The sequence below is a fragment of the Perca flavescens genome, chromosome 2 (genome assembly GCF_004354835.1).
Source record: "Perca flavescens isolate YP-PL-M2 chromosome 2, PFLA_1.0, whole genome shotgun sequence".
Classification (NCBI taxonomy): Eukaryota; Metazoa; Chordata; class Actinopteri; order Perciformes; family Percidae; genus Perca; species Perca flavescens.
In genome coordinates, this window is record NC_041332.1 from 35,534,551 (window position 1) to 35,554,352 (window position 19,802).

The following is a 19,802-nucleotide window of genomic DNA, read 5'->3' on the forward strand; positions in this document are numbered from 1 at the left end:
ATGGTTTTCTGTTTTAAATATGTGATGTTCCCTTTTGTTGATTTGTCTGGTGTCCCATTTTTCCAAGTGGGGATTTACCTTTGATAGCAAAGACTGTCTTGAGGACAAATTTGTGTCTATATCCTTGACGTTCCACTTCCGGGACTGCTCCGTTGCTGCATGAGGTTTCCTTCCGCTTTCTTTTTTTTGGGAATTTTAAACTCCGGTGGATTTATGAGGACTATGGTTAACTGCTCCTCAGATCTCTGCAGGGTAAATCCCATAGACAGTATATAATGGACCAATAGACCCCGTTGCTCTGGACGGAGACCAGTGAAGGCTATTAGAAGCACTTTTCCGGTGATCTCTTGCTTTACTGCGCAGCCTCCAACTGACAGAGACAACGTAAATGTGACGTGAGCAACGTGTCTGAAAGTTGTAAGTCTTCTGGTAGCTGTGACAAGAGAAATCTCAATCATTTCCAATCTTACAGAGACGGAGAGTGTAGGTATATGTAAGGAGATAACATAAGCACAGGCTAATTATTGCTAACTAACATGCTAGTTATCATTAGTAATTAAACCTAAACAGCTAATGTAAGTCGAAACTGCATGCAAGCTTCTCCTGTACTATACGGTAATTCCTCTACTGTGCGACAGTAAGTCACTTGGTTATGACACAATCGTTAGCTTATTTTTACAAAAACGTCTGCTACGGAGCCATAACGTGAGGTACAAGGTAATGGAGCCTTTTATACATTGTCGTATTTCTTTAGAAATAAACAATGGACAAATAGAGTCTTTAAACGCTTCAGATGTAAAGTTATTCGCAGTCAAGTGACGTAAAAAAAAAAATGGCGGTCAGTGTAATGCTAACAAGAGGTGATCGCTTTGTAGCAACAAAATGGCGCCATGGGAGGTTCGCGTTCTGAAGCGAAGCTTACCCCCTTGGTCAATCCAGACAGCTAGCTAGACTATCTGTCCAATCTGAGTTTTCTCTCGCAGGAATATTTTGCAGCGGCTCCGTCCGGCGCTTAGCACCGCCCATGATGATTGTGATTGGTTAAAAGCAATGCAAATAAACCATAGCAAGTTTTTCTCCCATCCCAGAGTGCTGTGTGGACTAGCCAGACCCTCCTCTGCTCGGCAGCGCGTGGATGGTCTGGCAAAGCGAGACTAACAAATTTGTAACTAATGATCTGAATGAACCAAAACAGTGACATTTTTACCATGCTAGCCAGAAAAGCACTAGTATCGTACATTTTTTTGTCATCATGGAATTAGCTTTTGGCTACACTTCAGTACCACATGGATTACTTTTTACTTGAGTCTGTAGCCAGGCTGATGTTTAGCAGGTATAATATTTACCATGTTAGTTTTGCATGTATTTGTTCATACACCAAAATATTGGACAAACTGAAAACTGATGGCTGATGAACATTTCACAGCAATCCAGCCAATGGTTGTTGAGGCTAGGGCTGGGATGATTCGTCGACATAGTCGACGTAATCAATTACATAAATGCGTCGACACAAATAATTTGCACCGACGCGTCACGCGTAGAAATCTAAAAATAACTGGCTGCCTCCAGCAACATCGTTTTGCAGTATGGGTTCCTTGCAAGTTCAACAACACGTTGAGAAAAAGGCTCACACACGGTTTTCTAAAGTGTGGGAGTGTTTTACTCTTAATTCCAACAACAACGTGGTAGTCTGCAGACTTTGTAAAATGCATCCCCGAGTCAGGATAACAGCAGCAAAACACCATAAGTTCTGCTCACCTTTTTGTCCCTTTCCCTTCCAAGTAGAGTTTAGATTCTCTTCTCTTGATCAAGTATTTGTGTTTTTTTAATCATGACTTTATTAGCCTAATTGGGTGGGGAGAAAACTATGCATCTCCAGCTTCTCCCATAGCTCTGGGTATATGTCCTGCACTGACTTGAGTGTGAGGTCAACTGTGCTACACCGTGTCTCCCCCCTCTGCAGCACTGTCTTCAATTTAAATCGAGCTCGGGTTCATAATTCCAGTTAATGTGTCGGGCCGGGCCAGGTTCAGACACAACGTGCACAGTCTCCCAAGCATGTGCGATTATCATCATAGTGACATGGAGTGTGTTCCCAGTAGTAGCCCAATGGTACGTTAGTCCGTTGATTCGTTTTAATGCCCCGCTATGACTTAACATCAGTCAGTCGGCAGTGTTATTTTTTTGGTTTACCATCATCATGAGTGACCCAATCGATTACAGACCGTTATATTAAACACTCTGCAACTTGCCTTATGTTGGATTTATTTGATACATCTGATTTCATATGTTGCTAAAATTGCACTTTTTTGGGGGCCAAGCAGCGAAGCTGCGAGGCACCATTAGTGATTCTACCTTTTGTTATTATTATCTTTCCTCTGCCATGGGAGTCTATGGCAGCCCATAGAACCGTACAGTAAAAAGTTGTGAAATTTGGCACATTAATTCGGGACAGTCCCATAATTCATTTCACCAAGTTTTAGGTCTGCACCACAGGCAGTCTAGCGCCACCAATGGGTCAAAGTTGGTGTTGCATCTATGCGATTAACTTTTGAACCGTATGCCCGATTTTGAACATCGAGATATAGTTGGAATCCTTGGATGACGCCGAACTCAACGCACCCCAAGATGTCAATATCCGACGTGTTGGACCTTCCGCCATATTGGATTTGATCAAAAACACTAAAAAGTCACAAAATTGGTCTGATTTTCACGAAACTTGGCACAGATGATCTTCAGACCATGCCTCACAAAAGTTATTCCATTGCATATTGATATTCGAAAGAGTTTGCCCGTCACAGCCAATCAGAATCGACGGCAAAGCCACCAAACAGGTGACTTTTGACCACTATGGGGGTGCTATAATCACAGGAAGTAGGCTCATATCTCAGCAATGCTTTCACATATCAAAACCAACCTTGGTACTTGGACTTGGGACCCTATCCTGAGGAAGCACAATAAATTTGGAGTCTTTTGACCACTGGGGGCGCTATAATCACAGGAAGTAGGCTCATATCTCAGCAATGCTTTTACATATAGAAACCAAACTTAGTATATGGACTTGGGACCCCATTTTGAGGACACACAATCAATTTGGTGACCTTTGACCACTAGGGGGTGCTAGAGTTACAGGAAATGAGCTCATATCTCAGCCATGCTTTCACGTATCCAATCCAAACTTGGTACATGGATTTGGGACCGCATCCTGCGGACGCACAATCAATTTGGAGTCTTTTGACCACTATGGGGGCGCTATAATCACAGGAAGTGAGCTCATATCTCAGCAACATTTCGATGTATGAAGTCCAAACTTGACATGGTAGCTGATTGTGAGGACGTGCAAGGAAAGTGGTGTCATTTGACCTCTAGGGGCGCTGTACTAAAGAAAGTGAGCTCATATCTCAGCAACGCTTTGATTTACGTAAATGAGCTGATATCTCAGCCATTCTTTATCCATTTTTCATCAAAGTTGCTGTGAGTGCTTGCTCATGCCATGGCAACACCATTCCTGCTAGTGTACAGCTTGGCTCCCTCATTGCTGCTTGCAGCTATATTTTACTGTAAGATTAAAGGGAGAAGAGCTTGAATGTTAAACAAGAACGTATTCATTATTGTACTACTGTACAAAAAAGCAAATAGACGCTACTCTTTTTGCACTTGCTCTGTTACTTTAAGTTTTTATTTTTGTATTCGTCCTGAAAGTGACTTTATTTTGTTGTTGGATTGATAGCCTACATCTAGCTTCAGGTTGCACTACAAATTTATTTTACTTGAACAGTGCGCATTAATTGTGGTGGTGGATGGAAAGTGCAAATTAGCTTGTCAGGTTATTCCTGTTATGATTCAGTCAAATCATCATCATCACCATCTGGAACCAATTACTATATAACTGTGAAAATAGTGGGAATGGCAGCTGAGACGTCACTCATTGGTTTGTGGACTACTGTTTTAAAGCCTAGAGTTTGGTAATTTGGTCGTCGCCATCTTCTTTCTTTAAACTGGATATAACGATTTTTGGATGAGAGGGTGGAGCTGGGGAGGATGTCAGTGTTGTTTATGGCGGCAATGGTGCTGCGCTAAGCTTAATGCTAAAGAGGGAAAGTTAAACATTTTTAACCCTTCTGAAGCGAGTTATCCAGTGGAGATTTACTGGCATGTAAACATGGAGCTCCAGGGAACTGCAGCCATTACGCAGAAAATAGGCAAACTATTAATTAAATTACCAGCTAACGCTAGTGGTAACGTTAGCTTGCTAGCTTGGTTGGCAGAACGCTGAACAAGACATTTGTAAGCAACCAACATGTTCTTATTAACTCTGACGAAGTGAAAATACACAGAGACTCAAAGTTTAAGACAAAAACACGGACAAAAACCCCAAAACAAGTTCACGCCATTTAGCATTGCTATGCCTCTGTCCTGATTGACAGGTCAGTGTGTAGCCCGACCCCTAAACAGTCCCTCCAGAAAAACGCGATTATGCGAACGCATAATTCAATGCATAATCAGCCAAAGTCCGCATATTCATGTGGGGGCCGCATTTTTTCAAATATGCCACACTTTCGCCGCATAAATTGCCGATTTCCGCGCAAAATATGTGGTGCTTGCATGATTTCATAATCCCCGCATTTTCGTTGCAAAAACGTCACATATATCTTAGCAAAAAGTTGAAAAAATTTTGCGTTTACTTCACACAAGAGCAGCCATTTTCCCCTGTTGCCATGGGAACGTTATGAAGTGACGTAATTACGCAACATGAAAATCATCGAAAAGCAGGTGTTGGAGGTTGAATTTGACGTGTACTTTGAGTTGGTATCCAATAAGAAAGCTATCTTAATATCTGATGTCTACTCAAATTTCTTTGTTTAAGTGCTCCTGCTGTCTATATTATTAACGATTTTTGAAAGTCTGTCTCTTTTATTTCCCTCTGTTTAGACTATTACTTTTATTTTTACTTTATTATAATGTTTGTACATATTTTTGTATCTTATTTGTTTACTTATTGCAATGACTGAATATCTGTAAACTATTTTTGGAAATTAAGTTTTAAAAAAGCAGGGTGTTGGGGGAATCCCTTTTTCTTCTCTTTTTCATCAAACCGCAGTTTTTGCAAGTTCCCGCAATTTCATCGCATACACCCTAAAAAATGCTGGGTTATTTCATCTACCCAACCGCTGGGTTATGAAATGTTTTACCCATTATGGGTTATTTATATGGAAGTTGGGTTATTTTGTGCAACTCATGTGTTGAGTCAAAATCCATCAACCCAACATACATCGGTTGACCCAGCACTTGGGTTGTTTGTGCTTCGAACGTCATTGGGTTGCATCAGATCATCACCAGAGTCCACACACCGAGTGCTTGTCACAGCAGAGAACCAGTCTGGTCATCCAACGAGGCAAATACATAATAAAAGGTTTGTGTACACTAGCTACATGTCTAATTCACATTGTCTGTGTTATGTTACCTATTAAAGTACTATCTTTATATTGTGAGGCTAGTTGGTTAGTTTGGCTAACAACGTAGCTAGCTAACGATAGCCATTTAGCCGTTATCATGGAAGCATGTATAGCCTACAGCTTATCCGTTTGGTCTGAATTATATTAATGAATTAATGAAACAAGTTCATAATGCCCATGGGCATATGGTCATGTTTATTGAGTTCACCAGGCTAATTTGCCAGCTAGTTTCAAGCTAGCCAGGTAATTCAGCAGTTAACAAACTATCTAGCTAGCTAGCTAGCTAGATAGTTTACTAGCCAACTGGCTGTCAGTTAGTTGCTTTGCTAGCTATATTATTTTAACTGGCTGTAAATGAACGCAGCGCTTGTTTTTCCTTGAAGCTTTTAATGTGAAATGTGAAGGCATAACAGTGTATGACTGATTAAAGTATGTAAAAACAGTGAGATAACCTGATATGTCTGACTAAATGCATTTATGTGCATTTATTTAAGTAATGTGGTGACCCACAATAGATAAGAACAAATGCTTATTTAAAATGGCGGCCTGGCAAACGACAAGGGCCACTTGAGTTAAGGGTTAAGAAATATATAATAAAAAGTTTGGGAACCACTGCTGTACTGTTGTACTGACACTCGTGCCCTGAAGGCTATGCTTTGAGCAGCCACAAATATTCTTGTAAAAGGTAAAAACAATTTACATGCATGCAATTTGTCATATGAATTGTATAGGTAGAGAGGGAGGATTGTGATGCTAAATAAAATGGCTGTTATCTTCACATTGGATTACATTCTGCTGTTAGTCTGCATTGCTTTTACATGGTGATATCTGAATAGTTAATACAATAGCAATTGTATCTTTGCTTAAGCTCTTTTGTGTTTGTTTCAGATCAATGGATAGCTTTGTCATTAACACTATGACAGAGTGCCAGACCTTGTCGAAAGATTTAAAAGGTAAGAAATATGTTTTCCCATCCACAGCAGTATCAAGTCTGCATTGCTACTAAAGCCCTTTTCAGACATGAATTCTTATGAAATATAATTTCCTCTTTTTTTCAATAGCTTCCACGTAATATGTCAAAGTGACTCCAATAGATGAATAGAGCCGGCCACTGGATTCCTGGAGGAAAAGCTGCGGAACGTCAGGAAGCAGCTGAGATCAACCAGCAGGTTGCAGAGCACGGCACAGACACCACCACAAACGCCAGATGATGGCGCTCTAGCAAGGGCTCTCATACCAGGTAATTATTAAACTGAAAAATTATTTGATGAAGCAAAACATCCATATTTCAGTGACTGACAACTTTCTTGTTCTTTTTTACAGACTGTACCATATCAGACGAACGTGGGTCACAGCTTAAAGAATGGTTGAGAAATAATTCTCAGCCAGATAGAGACCTACATGCCGAACACAGCAGTCTACAGGGCCAAGTGGATTAGGGACAACAATTGGACCATCGATCAGATCCTCGAAGAGTTCCCTCACCTAATGACCAAAGGCATGGTAGGTATAGGGAAATATGATCTTACATATAAGGATGCATTGTTTATAATGTTTTATTAGTGTGCCACATTGAATTGGTTTTAAAAATGTGTTTTCCATTTTATAGATTGCACAGGCTTGTCCTGCATGGGGATGCTGCATCAAAGTTGTTTGAAACTTGGTCACGTGAAATGCCAGGAGGGGAGTCTAAAATGGTAAAGTTTATTCAAAGTAGAATACTTGCTTGCAAGTAGAGCTAATGGCTCTTAATAGCAGCTTTTTAATAGGAATTTGAATTTGTTCAGTATAGACCTGTTGAATGTTCAGCCAGTTCATTCGTAATTGTTGTTTTGCTCTGAATGTTTTCCTACCTGAGTGATATGAACTGCACCAGTTCCACTATATTGTTGATATAATAAATTTTTTCAAAGATTCCATTATGTTGTTTTGTTTTTGTATTGTTTAAGTGTTTATTAAATAATATATTCATACATCTAGCATGTATTCTGTTCTAGGTTTGTAGTTTAACAGTTTTATTGCAATTTATTTTCTTAAATTGTACTGTAATGTGTTAGAATTAATCTGGCATATAGGTTAATTTTGCCCAGCATTCGGGTACACTATATAACAAATATGTAGTTGAATCAACCCAGAATTGTAATTAATTTGACCCAGCATTTGGGTACACTATATAACAAATATGTAGTTGAATCAACCCAGAATTGTAATTAATTTGACCCAGCATTTGGGTACACTATATAACAAATATGTAGTTGAATCAACCCAAAATTGTAATTAATTTGACCCAGCATTTGGGTACACTATATAACAAATGTATGTAGTTGAATCAATCCAGAATTATAATTAATTTGACCCAGCATTTGGGTAGAATATTTAACTCATCTGTTGGGTTAAAAATCACCAACCCATCTTGCTGGGTCAAATTAACTACTGTTGGTCCGGTGCAATAGTGATCCAGCGGTTGGGTTATAAAACAACCCAAGTTGGGTTATTTTTAACCCATCATTTTTAAGTGTGTAAAATTGCATAAATATCCTGCATATTCCATCGCATTTTTTAAGAAAACATGCCGCATAATCAAGGATTTTTGCCCGCAACAATCACAAAAAAAACTCTGGCCCTGACACACCAACTCGACGGCCGACCGTCGGCGGAAAAGGCAGTCGGACTGATCAGTCTCCCCGAGTTGGTCAAAAAAGTGCCTTGGAACACACCGAAGCGACGCCGACTTGAGCGTACGTTCTGCACGTGTGTGAGACGTAATACATCTCCATAACAGCAGGCAGCGCTAATCTGTAATGTCGCCCAAAAAATGAAAAAACGGAAATGAACGCGTCACGTGGGTCTGGCTTGGCATAATGGCGGCTCGTTCGGAATAGGATCTCATATTTTACGAAAATAGTTCATCGAAGCGTGTTTCTGAAAACATTTTAAGCGAGAAATAGGCCGGGCAGTTGCTGAATCTGTCTTCATTTCAGATCGACAAAGGTCAGTTTAAAAGATTTTCGTCAAATTTTGCGAGGCTGTTCGTTTATAAATAAACCAGAGCATATTTTTCTTGCAACCCGGAATGCTGTGTGGACTAGCCAGACCCTCCTCCTGCAGCGCTGTGGAGGAAGGTCTGGTTGCTTTTTGCAACCACGGGAGTAACCCACTGCTGGAAAATATATAGAATACAGGTTTAAGGTGCTTCCACATTGGCTTCCCTTTTCAGACCTGAAAGCTTTGTCCATTATTTTTACAGTCTATGATTTGTGTGGTCACCAGTGGGGGAATGTAACCAAGTGACTATTTACTCAAGTAGTGTACTTAAGTACAATTTGAGGGACGTCTACTTTCTACTTCTACTCCACTACATTTCACGGAGAAATATTGTATTTTCACAACATGACAGCTTTAGTTTGCACACAAAACACACATAGTTTATATAATACAATGTTTTATTATAACTTAAACTACCCAACAATATATAGGCCTGAATAATTAGCCGATTAAACACTTAGTTGATTGACAGAACTGATTGGATTGTTTCCAGTTTCTAAAATGTGAGGATTTTTCTGCATTGAGTATTTTTACTTTTAATACTTTAAGTACATTTTCCTGATGATACTTACCTACTTCTATATTTAACATTACCATTTTCGATGCAGAACGTTTACTTGTAACAGAGTATTTTTTACAGTGTGGTATTAGTACTTTTACTTACAGTAAGTAAATTATTGGAATACTTCTCTCACCACTGGTGGCCACAGGTCACAAAACCTTTTTTATTGTTTGTTTATTGTGTTTCAAAGGAATCCTGTGTTAACACCATTTTCTTCTGGCCTGCTCTGGATTTCCAAGCGTGACATGAACAAAAGTGTATTTTTATTAACAGGTTCCCTTTGAAAAGCACTGTAAAAAAAATGACAACTGTACTGCTGAACTTGAGGTGGATTTCAACTTCATGTAAGTATACATGACAAGCAAATCAACTGTAATATTAACATTATATGACCAAATGTAACAAGTACTCTCTTTCTCTTAGGCACAAAACATTATTGGTGGCAGAAAATACATACTTCCTCGTCTCTGTAAAACTGTCCAATCATGGAGATGACTCATACCACACCAGCCTAACAATGAACTATCCTCAAGGCCTCTCCTTCTCCAGGATGACTCTTGAAGTGGTGACTTAAAAGTTTAACTTCTAAATCCTGTCCTGCTTTTTAAGGGGAAGTTTAAAAGTTTACCAGGCATCATTATCCCTGCTTTTTTTTTTCAACCCTATTTTCCTATCTTTTTGTGTCTAAGTGACTGATGGGAACAACAATCTTTGACATTGGTTCAGTATTAAGCAAGATCACTAACAAACAAGCTACAATGTATAATAATAATAATAATCTGAGCCTTTCAGTGGCAAATAAAGCCCTTTTAATGGACCAAACTGACAATGAACATTTGCCCCATACGGTTACATTGCAGCCCGGTCTGTGGCTGCCGGTTACAGCTTTCATGCTTAATACTGGACCAATTTCAAAGATTGTAGTTCCTATCAGTAACTTACACACAAAAACATAGGAAAATAGGTTCCAGGTAAAAAAAGAAAGAAAAAATAAATAAATTACCCTTTTAGGCTAGCAACTCAAGGCTACTTATAGGAGCAACTAGCATAATACACCAGAATCGCCGATTTAACTGTCAGCGGTGCAGTTGCATTGTGGGTGCCGTAGGCGCCAGGTTTTAACAAGGTAGAAGAATGAGTGAAATAAAAAGGACAATATCTCTGGTGCTGCTGTGTCCATTTTGATCAGTGGAGTGCTCTCTTATACTTCTTGTTTTGCTCCTGTCATAATTACAATGGCCACTAAAAGGGTGGAGCAGCCTTAGAATAAAACGTAAATATGTACAGATTACTTGTGACGTTGTTTTTTGGGAGAGGACAGTCTCCAACAGACATTATTTTAGGCCTGGGTCCTTTTTGTTAAAGCAGGACAGTTGCATGAAAACACCCATCTTAATTTTATTAAATCTGGGTTTGCCACTGATGTTTTTTGGTTTGCCTCTATTATGGCATGGTGACTGGAAGTGCAGACAAACATAACCCCAGTTTCTTAAATTTAAGATACACATGATGACCTTATCTGTGTATCTATTTGTCCAGTTATCCTTCCAATCATTCCATCAGAGAATAGTTGAAGCAAATGCCTAATCATTCAGTCTTTGTTGAACTGCTTTTCAGAATAAATCACTCAAATCTGACAGCAATTCCTAAAACACACTATCACATATCTGCATCCCTTTTATTTAAGCTGCATGTAAAGAGATTATTCATTTACGTCACTAATAAAATCTGTCAGAAATAAAACATTCATACAATGAACCTCCACTGGTTAAGTGCATAACTACTGCAAAGCTTTCTTTCACACGTTCTGTGCCCCATGCAGGATGTGTAGGTTGTGGTGTTTCTAATCACACATCTTACTTTGAGAAGTAATGCTGTTTGAAATCTCTCTCTCTCTAGACTGGCCTGAAAGTTTTAAACTTTAACTTATTAACAGTATATCAAAGTTCAGTCAGGTTCACACAAATGTCAGAGCATTTGATTCAAACTAAAATCTTTTATTCAAGAGGGTCTCAGTTCTCCCTTTTTTCCTTCTTGTTAAACAGTCGACAAGACCAACGCTCCACAGCTGTCAAGAACTAGATGGAGAAGACACAAGAAAAACTGTGTGTAATGTGAGCCCTCCTGTGTTTCGCAGCAAATCATCTGTGAGTCATTCTGCACCCTGACACAAAAAACAGACAGAAGTGAAGTTTCATGAATGAAGAACTGAGACCAGCTGCCTGAACTTTTGACATTTACAAACTTGGAAACTTCTCTCATGTAGATATTCTCTTTCTCTTTGACTTACATCTTACGCCGTTGTCTTTTTTTCCCTATGAAGGCAACATTTATTACTTATTTCCACATCATGAAGGACAGTGTTTGGAATGACACATTGTTGATGACCATTACTGGAAACAGGTAGAGGCCTTGTCATACAATCTGACACACAGAACAAAGCCAAACATGTTCTCTATATTATCAAGATATAATTTACTATCATTACATATTTTATGTTTAATATTCACAATATATACTTTTTATATCCTCAGTGAAAATACAAACTCCAGCAGGACCAATTCCCAGACCGAAAACATCACAGTGAAATTTGAAATTAGAATGGCTGTCACTGTGTAAGTGCCACTTTTCACAAATAGTATTTTTGAAACTGTAGTTCTTTTATCCAGTTGGTAGTTATATTATCCCACAGCTCGCTACATATTGTGATCATCCTGTATTGGTTTCAGGAAAGAAGACCCTATCACTTATCTGAACTTCACAACAGAGGATACTGGACCGAAAAAAATGGTTACTATATATAAGGTGAGGCCGGTAATAACTATGCAACAAGCAACCATCCAGTCCAAAAGCAAATTTCAACTTATCAATAAAGGTTTGGTAGGTAACCTTTTATAAGGGACTGTTCATTATTTATATAAAGGTCCACCGGAGGAGTTTTGGGACCTTTAGTAAAAATAGACTTGACCCTCCCTTCACAAGTAAAAAATGTCTATGACCCTCCAAAATGACTGCAAAAAGAGGCATCAATTTATGGATGTCTCCTGTACTGGTTAGTACTTGGTAAAGATGTGCAGATGCTACTTATTTTTTACAGCCACGACATGCATGATTTAACCTCTGCATTCTCATCTTACACATCCCACTCCTCTGTTATGGTGTGGGGGCCATTTCAGTAGATTTACTCACTAACGTTGTTGTGGAAACACAATAAGCATTGAAACTAAATGCACACTTCCTGCATTACTGCATTACTTCAAATACTAAGTTACTCCTTTAGTAAACTAGTATTCACATGAAATAAAACAATAAAACATTGAGACCACAACACAAAAACTGGTTGCTATGGACTTGTCACTAGGCTTCCTCAGTCATTGTATATTTTACATAGACTGTAACAGTCTATGATATTTTAGCACATAGGTAAAGCTGCCAAAGCTGAACATTAATCCAAAACATATAGGTTTAGTTTTTAAAGCAGATTTTAAATTACATTGTAACAATTTAACAATTTGCCCTTATGAAATCCACTCGGCTGTCTTGGAACACAATAGACAGACGGTGGCGAAATTGCCTGACACTTAAATTCAACTCAAATGTAACAGTGAACACTCAGTGTTGGACCTCCAGTCTGTTGAGATGCCTCTCCAAACGCAGAAACCAAGCGCAGTCACACAATAAAACATTAAGACACGTTAAGAAAAAAGATCCATATTTTGCCGTAATCCAATGACATGAAAAAAAAGTAAAACACATGGATCAGTAGATCCACTAATAGTCCCGGTGTATCCAGCAAGGCCTATACGAGCGTCACATTCACCAGCCAGCTCCAAACAGGTGAACGAGGCCTCTCCACTTCGCCGTTTAAACAAAGTGGAATAAAACGTATAAAAGTCCAAATCTACACAAAACGCACAATCAATTAGTAAGCTGACATCAAATGTATATACGTGGCATTTAGGAAACCTGGTGCTCCCTCTGCCCCCCAGCAAACTAAGAGCTACATGGAAAAATATGCACCAAACAAGCCATTTTGAAATGTTGCTGTTTCATGAATACAAAAGTTGTCTGACCCCCCCCCCCCACCCACTCCTAGACTATAAAATGTTGGGTGACCCTCCCCTCTACAAAGAATAAAAAGACACGACCCTCCCCTGTTTTCCTCTGGTGGTCCATTCCATAAATACCGAACGGTCCCTACATTTTTTTTTTCATATTTGCTGAAACTGTCCCTATATCTTGTCACAACTAGATGAGACAGCTAATTTGTGAAAAGAAAAAAAAAAGTTCCACTGCCTCCTCTTCGTGCTCTAATGACATTTGCAAGTATCCACAGCCCCCGAAGGAAAACAACCAGTCAGAGCCGAGGAATCTCTAATGCAATGTCAATGACTCAAAGTGTAAGACTAGGAAGGACTGATTAAATGTGATTGAGAAATCAGCCAAAATGCAGCACCACCCAGAGCTAACTTTCTAATTTTACAGCTAAACAGTAGACTAAAATATTTTTCTGAAAACATTTGAGGAGAGCAATAGGCAATGCATTTTGGTCTCAGTTCATATGCAGTCAATAGGCTCGTTGGAGATGAACTGCGCCTCGTCTGTTGAGTGGACGAGAGCAGGCGGCAGCAGCCGGTGAACTACAAAGAGCCGCGGTTGAGTCAGACAGTTTCCAGCCATTTCCAGGAAGTGACAGAAACACTCACATCCTGTTAGGTATGATTCATTCAAATGTTGTCAGACCCATATATCAGTCCTTCCAGAAAAAGTTTTTTTGTGATTGTTGCGGGCAAAAATCCTTGATTATGCGGCACGTTTTCTTAAAAAATGCGATGGAATATGCGGGATATTTATGCAATTTTATGCGATGAAATTGCGGGAACTTGCAAAAAATGCGGGAACTTACAAAAACTGCGGTTTGATGAAAAAGAGAAGAAAAAGTGATTCCCCCAACACCCTGCTTTTTTTAAACTTAATTTCCAAAAATAGTTTACAGATATTCAGTCATTGCAATAAGTAAACAAATAAGATACAAAAATATGTACAAATAATATAATATTAAAGTAAAAATAAAAGTAATAGTCTAAACAGAGAGAAATAAAAGATACAAAAGAGACAGACTTTCAAAAATCGTTAATAATATAGACAGCAGGAGCACTTAAACAAAGAAATTTCAGATAATATCAGATATTAAGATAGCTTTCTTATTGGATACCAACTTAAGAGACTCAAAGTACATGTAAAATTCAACCTCCAACACCCTGCTTTTCGATGATGTTCACGTTGCGTAATTACGTCACTTCATAACGTTCCCTATGGCAACAGCGGAAAATGGCTGCTCTTGTGTGAAGTAAACGTAACATTTTTTCAACTTTTTGCTAAGATATGTGACTTTTTTGCAACGAAAATGCGGGGATTATGAAATCATGCAAGCACCACATATTTTGCGCGGAAATCTGCAATTTATGCGGCAAAAGTGCGGCATATTTGAAAAAATGCGGCCCCCACATGAATATGTGGACTTTGGCTGATTATGCATTGAATTATGCGACCGCATAATTGCGTTTTTCTGGAGGGACTGATATATCAGCTTGTACACAGTCTCCAGCTGTTTTTATCATGACAGAGTAGCTGTTAAAATGCTCTGCAGGCAATCTGTTGCTGATTTTAATAAACAACAGACTGTAGATGATCTGTAATCTGAACAGATTTAGTCTCTCTGATTTCTAAACATCACTATCAGCCACACAACATGTGTTCTGTACAGAATAAGCCTTTAAATCAAGCAATAAAAAACCCTCCGATTCAAAAACAATAAAAAAAGTGTATATAAAACTTCATCATGTGAGTTAATTCTGAACCAATCAGCTGTTAGATCAGCTAGGAGTTTCCCAGCATGCCCTGGGTCTGCGACCGCCGTGATCTCGTGAGGTCTTCGTTGCCCACGTGCGCATGACGTCAGAGCAAGTCGGGATCAAGTCGGACACAAATCTAACCGGCATGCAACGGGCGGCGATCGCCGGTGATTAATTCTGCACAGACCTGGCTCATCTCCAACGAGCCTATTGATACTGTTAGAGTCTCCTCGGCTCTGATTGGTTGTTGTCTTTATGCCTCCTTATAAGCTGCACCAGGAGAAGGCAGAGGATTGGCACTGTTTCACATATTATCTGATTCATGAAGTACTGTCAGTATATAGTGACAGTTTCTGCAAATATGACAAAACGTTTTTTTTTTATAAAAGTTACCAATTTTAGACCTGCATTAATTTACCTGATTGTTTGGCTTCTGGGGGGGAGCTGAACACAGTGGTGTAGTCTATATTTTTGTAGTGAGTATACTGTGGTTTTCCCATCCCAGCCTCATATTCGCCTATCCCAGAGCGACACTCCATACGCTGAGCACTGTGATGTTTCCATATATGAACTCATATATCTATGATTCAAACTTTACACGGACAACTGACGTTTCGGTATTGATGGCGTTTATTTAAAGCTCTGGAAAAACAACACTTAAAGTTGAGACAGATTTAACTTTTTGAGAAACGCTACCGAACCTGAACACAACAGGACATCACACAAATGAGCCATTTGATCGACACCCCTACACTGCCACACAAAACCATGACTAATAATTAGCATCATCATACAAGTTTTGTTTCTATTAGCAATAACATCTGCTGAACAGGGCCTAAATTTACTCAAAAGTATTTAATAAACTGTTCACAATCTTCAACACCACACGCTAACGAATGCATAAAAAGCCCCACTCTTTTTTATTTTAGTTAATTATCTGACCATTGATAACTAACATTACCATATAGTAACTTAATTGTGTAAAGTAATGCACATTTAAGATTTAAGAATGTACTCTAATTTGCATTGAGTTTCCATTGCTTATATCAGCTTTGCATGTGTGCTAGCCTGACTTTCAGTTCACAATGCTGACCATGAGTTCTCACCATCTATCTCATCATGTGAAACAATGAAATATAAACATTGTCTTCTGTTTACTACTGTACTCACACACACACACACACACACACACACACACACACACACACACACACACACACACACACACACACACACACTCTATCATATAAGCTACTCTCACTTACCAGGTAACCGTAACGTTGCGGTAGAATTTCTGGGCTGGTTTTCTGTAACAGTAACGGTAACATCGGGTCATTATGATCTGTGGCAGCTGGGACACGGCAGGAGCTTCAGGGACAGAATTTTTATTTGGGTCTTTTTATGTTAAATATCTTGTTACTTTAAAACTTTGATGGAGAAAGGAAACTTGTTGCTTAGTAACTTTAAAAGTGACGTCGCGTCAGATCCAGGGCATGGCCACGGAAGCCCAAAGATCCACATGTCAGTGCTTCACAACACAGACGGGGCGAATTTATGAATGAAAGTGAGAAAGTTTTGTCACAGCGATGTTGTTACATATCATCGCGCTTTTGTAAGTGGGTATACGGAAATCCTTGACTTTTCCTAGTGGGTATACGGTGAATACCTGCGTATCACGTAGACTAGACCACTGGCTGGAAAAACACCAACACCACACTGATACATTATCCCCTTATAAAGAGGTTATGGCGAACTTGTTACCGTAGTGACCATTTGCCCATTTACACATCCAGCAGACACAAAGCATCTTTAGGATTCATTTGGAATCGTGTTTCCGTTCACCTGCAAATTGTAGTCCAATATTCATTTTCCTTTTAGCTTGGTTTTGGTCTTCCCCAATTCTGGGATGAATTAGTTGCTAAATGCTCTGCCATGTTTACCAACTATTCGCTAACCTTGGCTCTCTGCTGCTTGGTGGGTGGGCAGGTAGTGTACAGTACCTGGGTTTGTACACACTCCAGAAAAGCCATAACGTTCTACTTGAGCTGTAAACGTGCTTGTAGGCATATTGTGCTACCTTACAGAACCAGGCTAGTTGTTTAGTTTTTATGCTAAAGCTAAGCTAACCCGCTGCCGGCTTCATATTAACCATATAGAGTTGTATTAAAGATCCCATGGCACTTTATGAGGTTTTTAACATTAATATGTGTTCCCCCAGCCTGCCTATGTTCCCCCAGCCTAAGGTCTATATAAAAGATACTTCAGATACAGTATTAGGGGACCACTAAGGTCTATATAAAAGAGACTTCAGATACAGTATTAGGGGACCACTAAGGTCTATATAAAAGAGACTTCAGATACAGTATTAGGGGACCACTAAGGTCTATATAAAAGAGACTTCAGATACAGTATTAGGGGACCACTAAGGCCTATATAAAAGAGACTTCAGATAAAGTATTAGGGGACCACTAATGTATATATAAAAGAGACTTCAGATTCAGTATTAGGGGACCACTAAGGTCTATATAAAAGAGACTTCAGATAAAGTATTAGGGGACCACTAATGTCTATATAAAAGAGACTTCAGATACAGTATTAGGGGACCACTAAGGTCTATATAAAAGAGACTTCAGATACAGTATTAGGGGACCACTAAGGTCTATATAAAAACATCCAAAGAGCACCATGTCATGGGACCTTTAATCTTCTCATCTAACTCTCAGCAGAAAAGTGAATATGTGTATTTCCCAAAATGTTGAACTATTCTTTAAAAATAGACCAACTGTCTCTCTATATTCGCAGCTAGATAATCTTGGTTTCAAGGCCTTTCCTGTCAATGTGTCCCTGTTCTTCCCAACTAAACTGGAACATAACTTTGAAATGACGAACTATCAAGTCTATGTCCAGCAGGTAACTTGGCAACTGCCAGAACACTACACATACTTATTAACACTGCTGCTGTGTATTGAATTACAAAGCCTTAATGCTTACCAATTACTCTTTTCTTTTTAAAGAACAAAACTCAATGCACAGGCGTTACCGACATGGTACCGAATTCTAAAGTAAGTAAAACATTTTTAGTATCAAAATTATTCAAACTGTACATGTTGTGAAGTTAAAGATCCCTTAATTAAATGAACTGTTGCTGTTTTTTACAGTACTGCTCGCCAGAAAAAAATTGCAAAGTCATATTGTGTGACAGTTTCATCCTGGAGAGAGAATCATCCACTGAGATTACACTGTCAGGAGACGTACACTTTAAGGATCTAAAACAGAATGCAGCGGTATGTAAGAACAGCACACAGAGAGAATGCACACCACATAAACCACATTGAAAGTGGGGAATATATCATTAATAACATGCTTTTACTTTGCAGAATATTGCCTTTCTTAAACGATATACTGGAGACAGTGCAGAGGTTAAATTTAAAAGCTTTATGCGTGTTAACTATGACAAGCAACGGTATATGCTGAAAGAGGTATGTTGACGTTTGACCACACCAATGCCATTTCAAAAGATATTGCTTTTATTTTTTTAGGATGCCTAATTTATCGTGTTTATTAACCACAAGATAATTATGGTTTCACACAGGAGATGTCTGACAACATTCCAACAGGGACAATGGTACGATCAGCCTACACATGAACAGCATAAACTATTTAATCTACAAGATCTTTTAATTTGAGATCCTCGTTCAAATAAGCCACTTTGAAAACCTTCTCTGCCAACAGACTGAAGTTCGTGTTGAGTTCATAATCCTCCCGAATGAACTGCTGATCATTGCAACTGGAGCTGGAATGGGACTCTTGCTTCTGCTCATAATCACAGTCATCATGTTTAAGGTGAGAGTCGATTTTCCAAATTGAAGTTGTTCATTCCGAACCACAATTCTAACACAAAATAAAAGCTTAGGGCGTGGCAGTAGGTCAGTCAAGTTTTTTTCTAAATTAAAAAAAGTCTTAACATGAATCCAACATATTATTAGCAAATAAAAATCCCCACTGCTTACTGGCCTATAGGAAAGGTAGTCACTAAGGCCATCCACAGATACCGGATTCACTGTGCCACATGTACTGTATGTTTAACAATAAAAGATGATTAAATAATAAAATCATGCCTACAAGGATTAGGCTATTTTAATAGCTTAGTATTCCATGCAAACAATGTATGTAGAAAGCCTTTAGGCCACCCTACATGTTATTGTAGGCCCAGTTTATTTTATACAATATAATGTATGTAGTCAGGGGTCTACTAAATCCCATAAATGAAATGTCGTCGAAAAGACTAGTACGGACCATGGTACGGAGTGTGGGTTATGATGAGTGTACATCACAAGAAAAGAGGGTTATGATGAGTGCACATCAGAAGAAAAGAGGGTTATGATGAGTGTACATGATGACGAACTGGAAAAGCAACTGTGGCTGTAGTTATGTGCTCTGAATTGGTTCAGTTGAAAATTAACACAGCGGACACAAGGGGACGGGATGAACGAAAAGGGGAGAGATGGGGTAGCTGGAGAGGTGCCAGTTCTGCCAAGGCGCCCTTGAGCAAGGTACCAAACCCCTCACTGCTTCGAGTGGCGACTATGTGTCAGCCCCCTAGCTGGGACATCTCTCCACGAATGCATGTCTATAGGGATTAATAAAGTACTATTTATTTTTAAAGACAAACTTATATCTTAATGTTAAGAGTTGTTGCTTGAATGTTAGTAACTGAAGAGACAGGCGCTAAAACGGAGCTTTTCATACAGAGGGAGAATACAGGGATAGTTTTGCACTGTCAGACCTATCTCCACAGAACTATGGAGTAAGGTCTGGCTCTACCACAGATACAAGTATGGGATAGGAGAAAAAACGCTCTGGGTTGTTTGTATTTCTTTAAAA

The 19,802-nt window shown here is 39.1% G+C and overlaps 1 protein-coding gene and 1 long non-coding RNA gene across 3 annotated transcripts in view; both read left to right on the forward strand.

Moving 5' to 3' along the window:
• Positions 1-19,802, forward strand: part of zmp:0000001082 (integrin alpha-M) — a 39,952-nt gene that overhangs the window by 17,671 nt on the left and 2,479 nt on the right. For both annotated transcript variants that reach the window (XM_028595915.1, XM_028595922.1), the window contains exons 19-30: positions 9,337-9,407; positions 9,487-9,628; positions 11,109-11,210; positions 11,387-11,466; positions 11,598-11,678; positions 11,793-11,868; positions 17,721-17,828; positions 17,933-17,980; positions 18,077-18,202; positions 18,296-18,397; positions 18,511-18,543; positions 18,651-18,761. In XM_028595915.1, the coding sequence (XP_028451716.1) occupies positions 9,337-9,407; positions 9,487-9,628; positions 11,109-11,210; positions 11,387-11,466; positions 11,598-11,678; positions 11,793-11,868; positions 17,721-17,828; positions 17,933-17,980; positions 18,077-18,202; positions 18,296-18,397; positions 18,511-18,543; positions 18,651-18,761 (1,080 nt within the window). The remainder of the gene's footprint in view (positions 1-9,336; positions 9,408-9,486; positions 9,629-11,108; positions 11,211-11,386; positions 11,467-11,597; positions 11,679-11,792; positions 11,869-17,720; positions 17,829-17,932; positions 17,981-18,076; positions 18,203-18,295; positions 18,398-18,510; positions 18,544-18,650; positions 18,762-19,802) is intronic.
• LOC114567046 (uncharacterized) lies at positions 5,143-7,300 on the forward strand. The gene is made up of 5 exons (XR_003694115.1): positions 5,143-5,413; positions 6,345-6,409; positions 6,518-6,696; positions 6,780-6,959; positions 7,066-7,300. It is a non-coding gene; the product is annotated as an uncharacterized LOC114567046 (long non-coding RNA).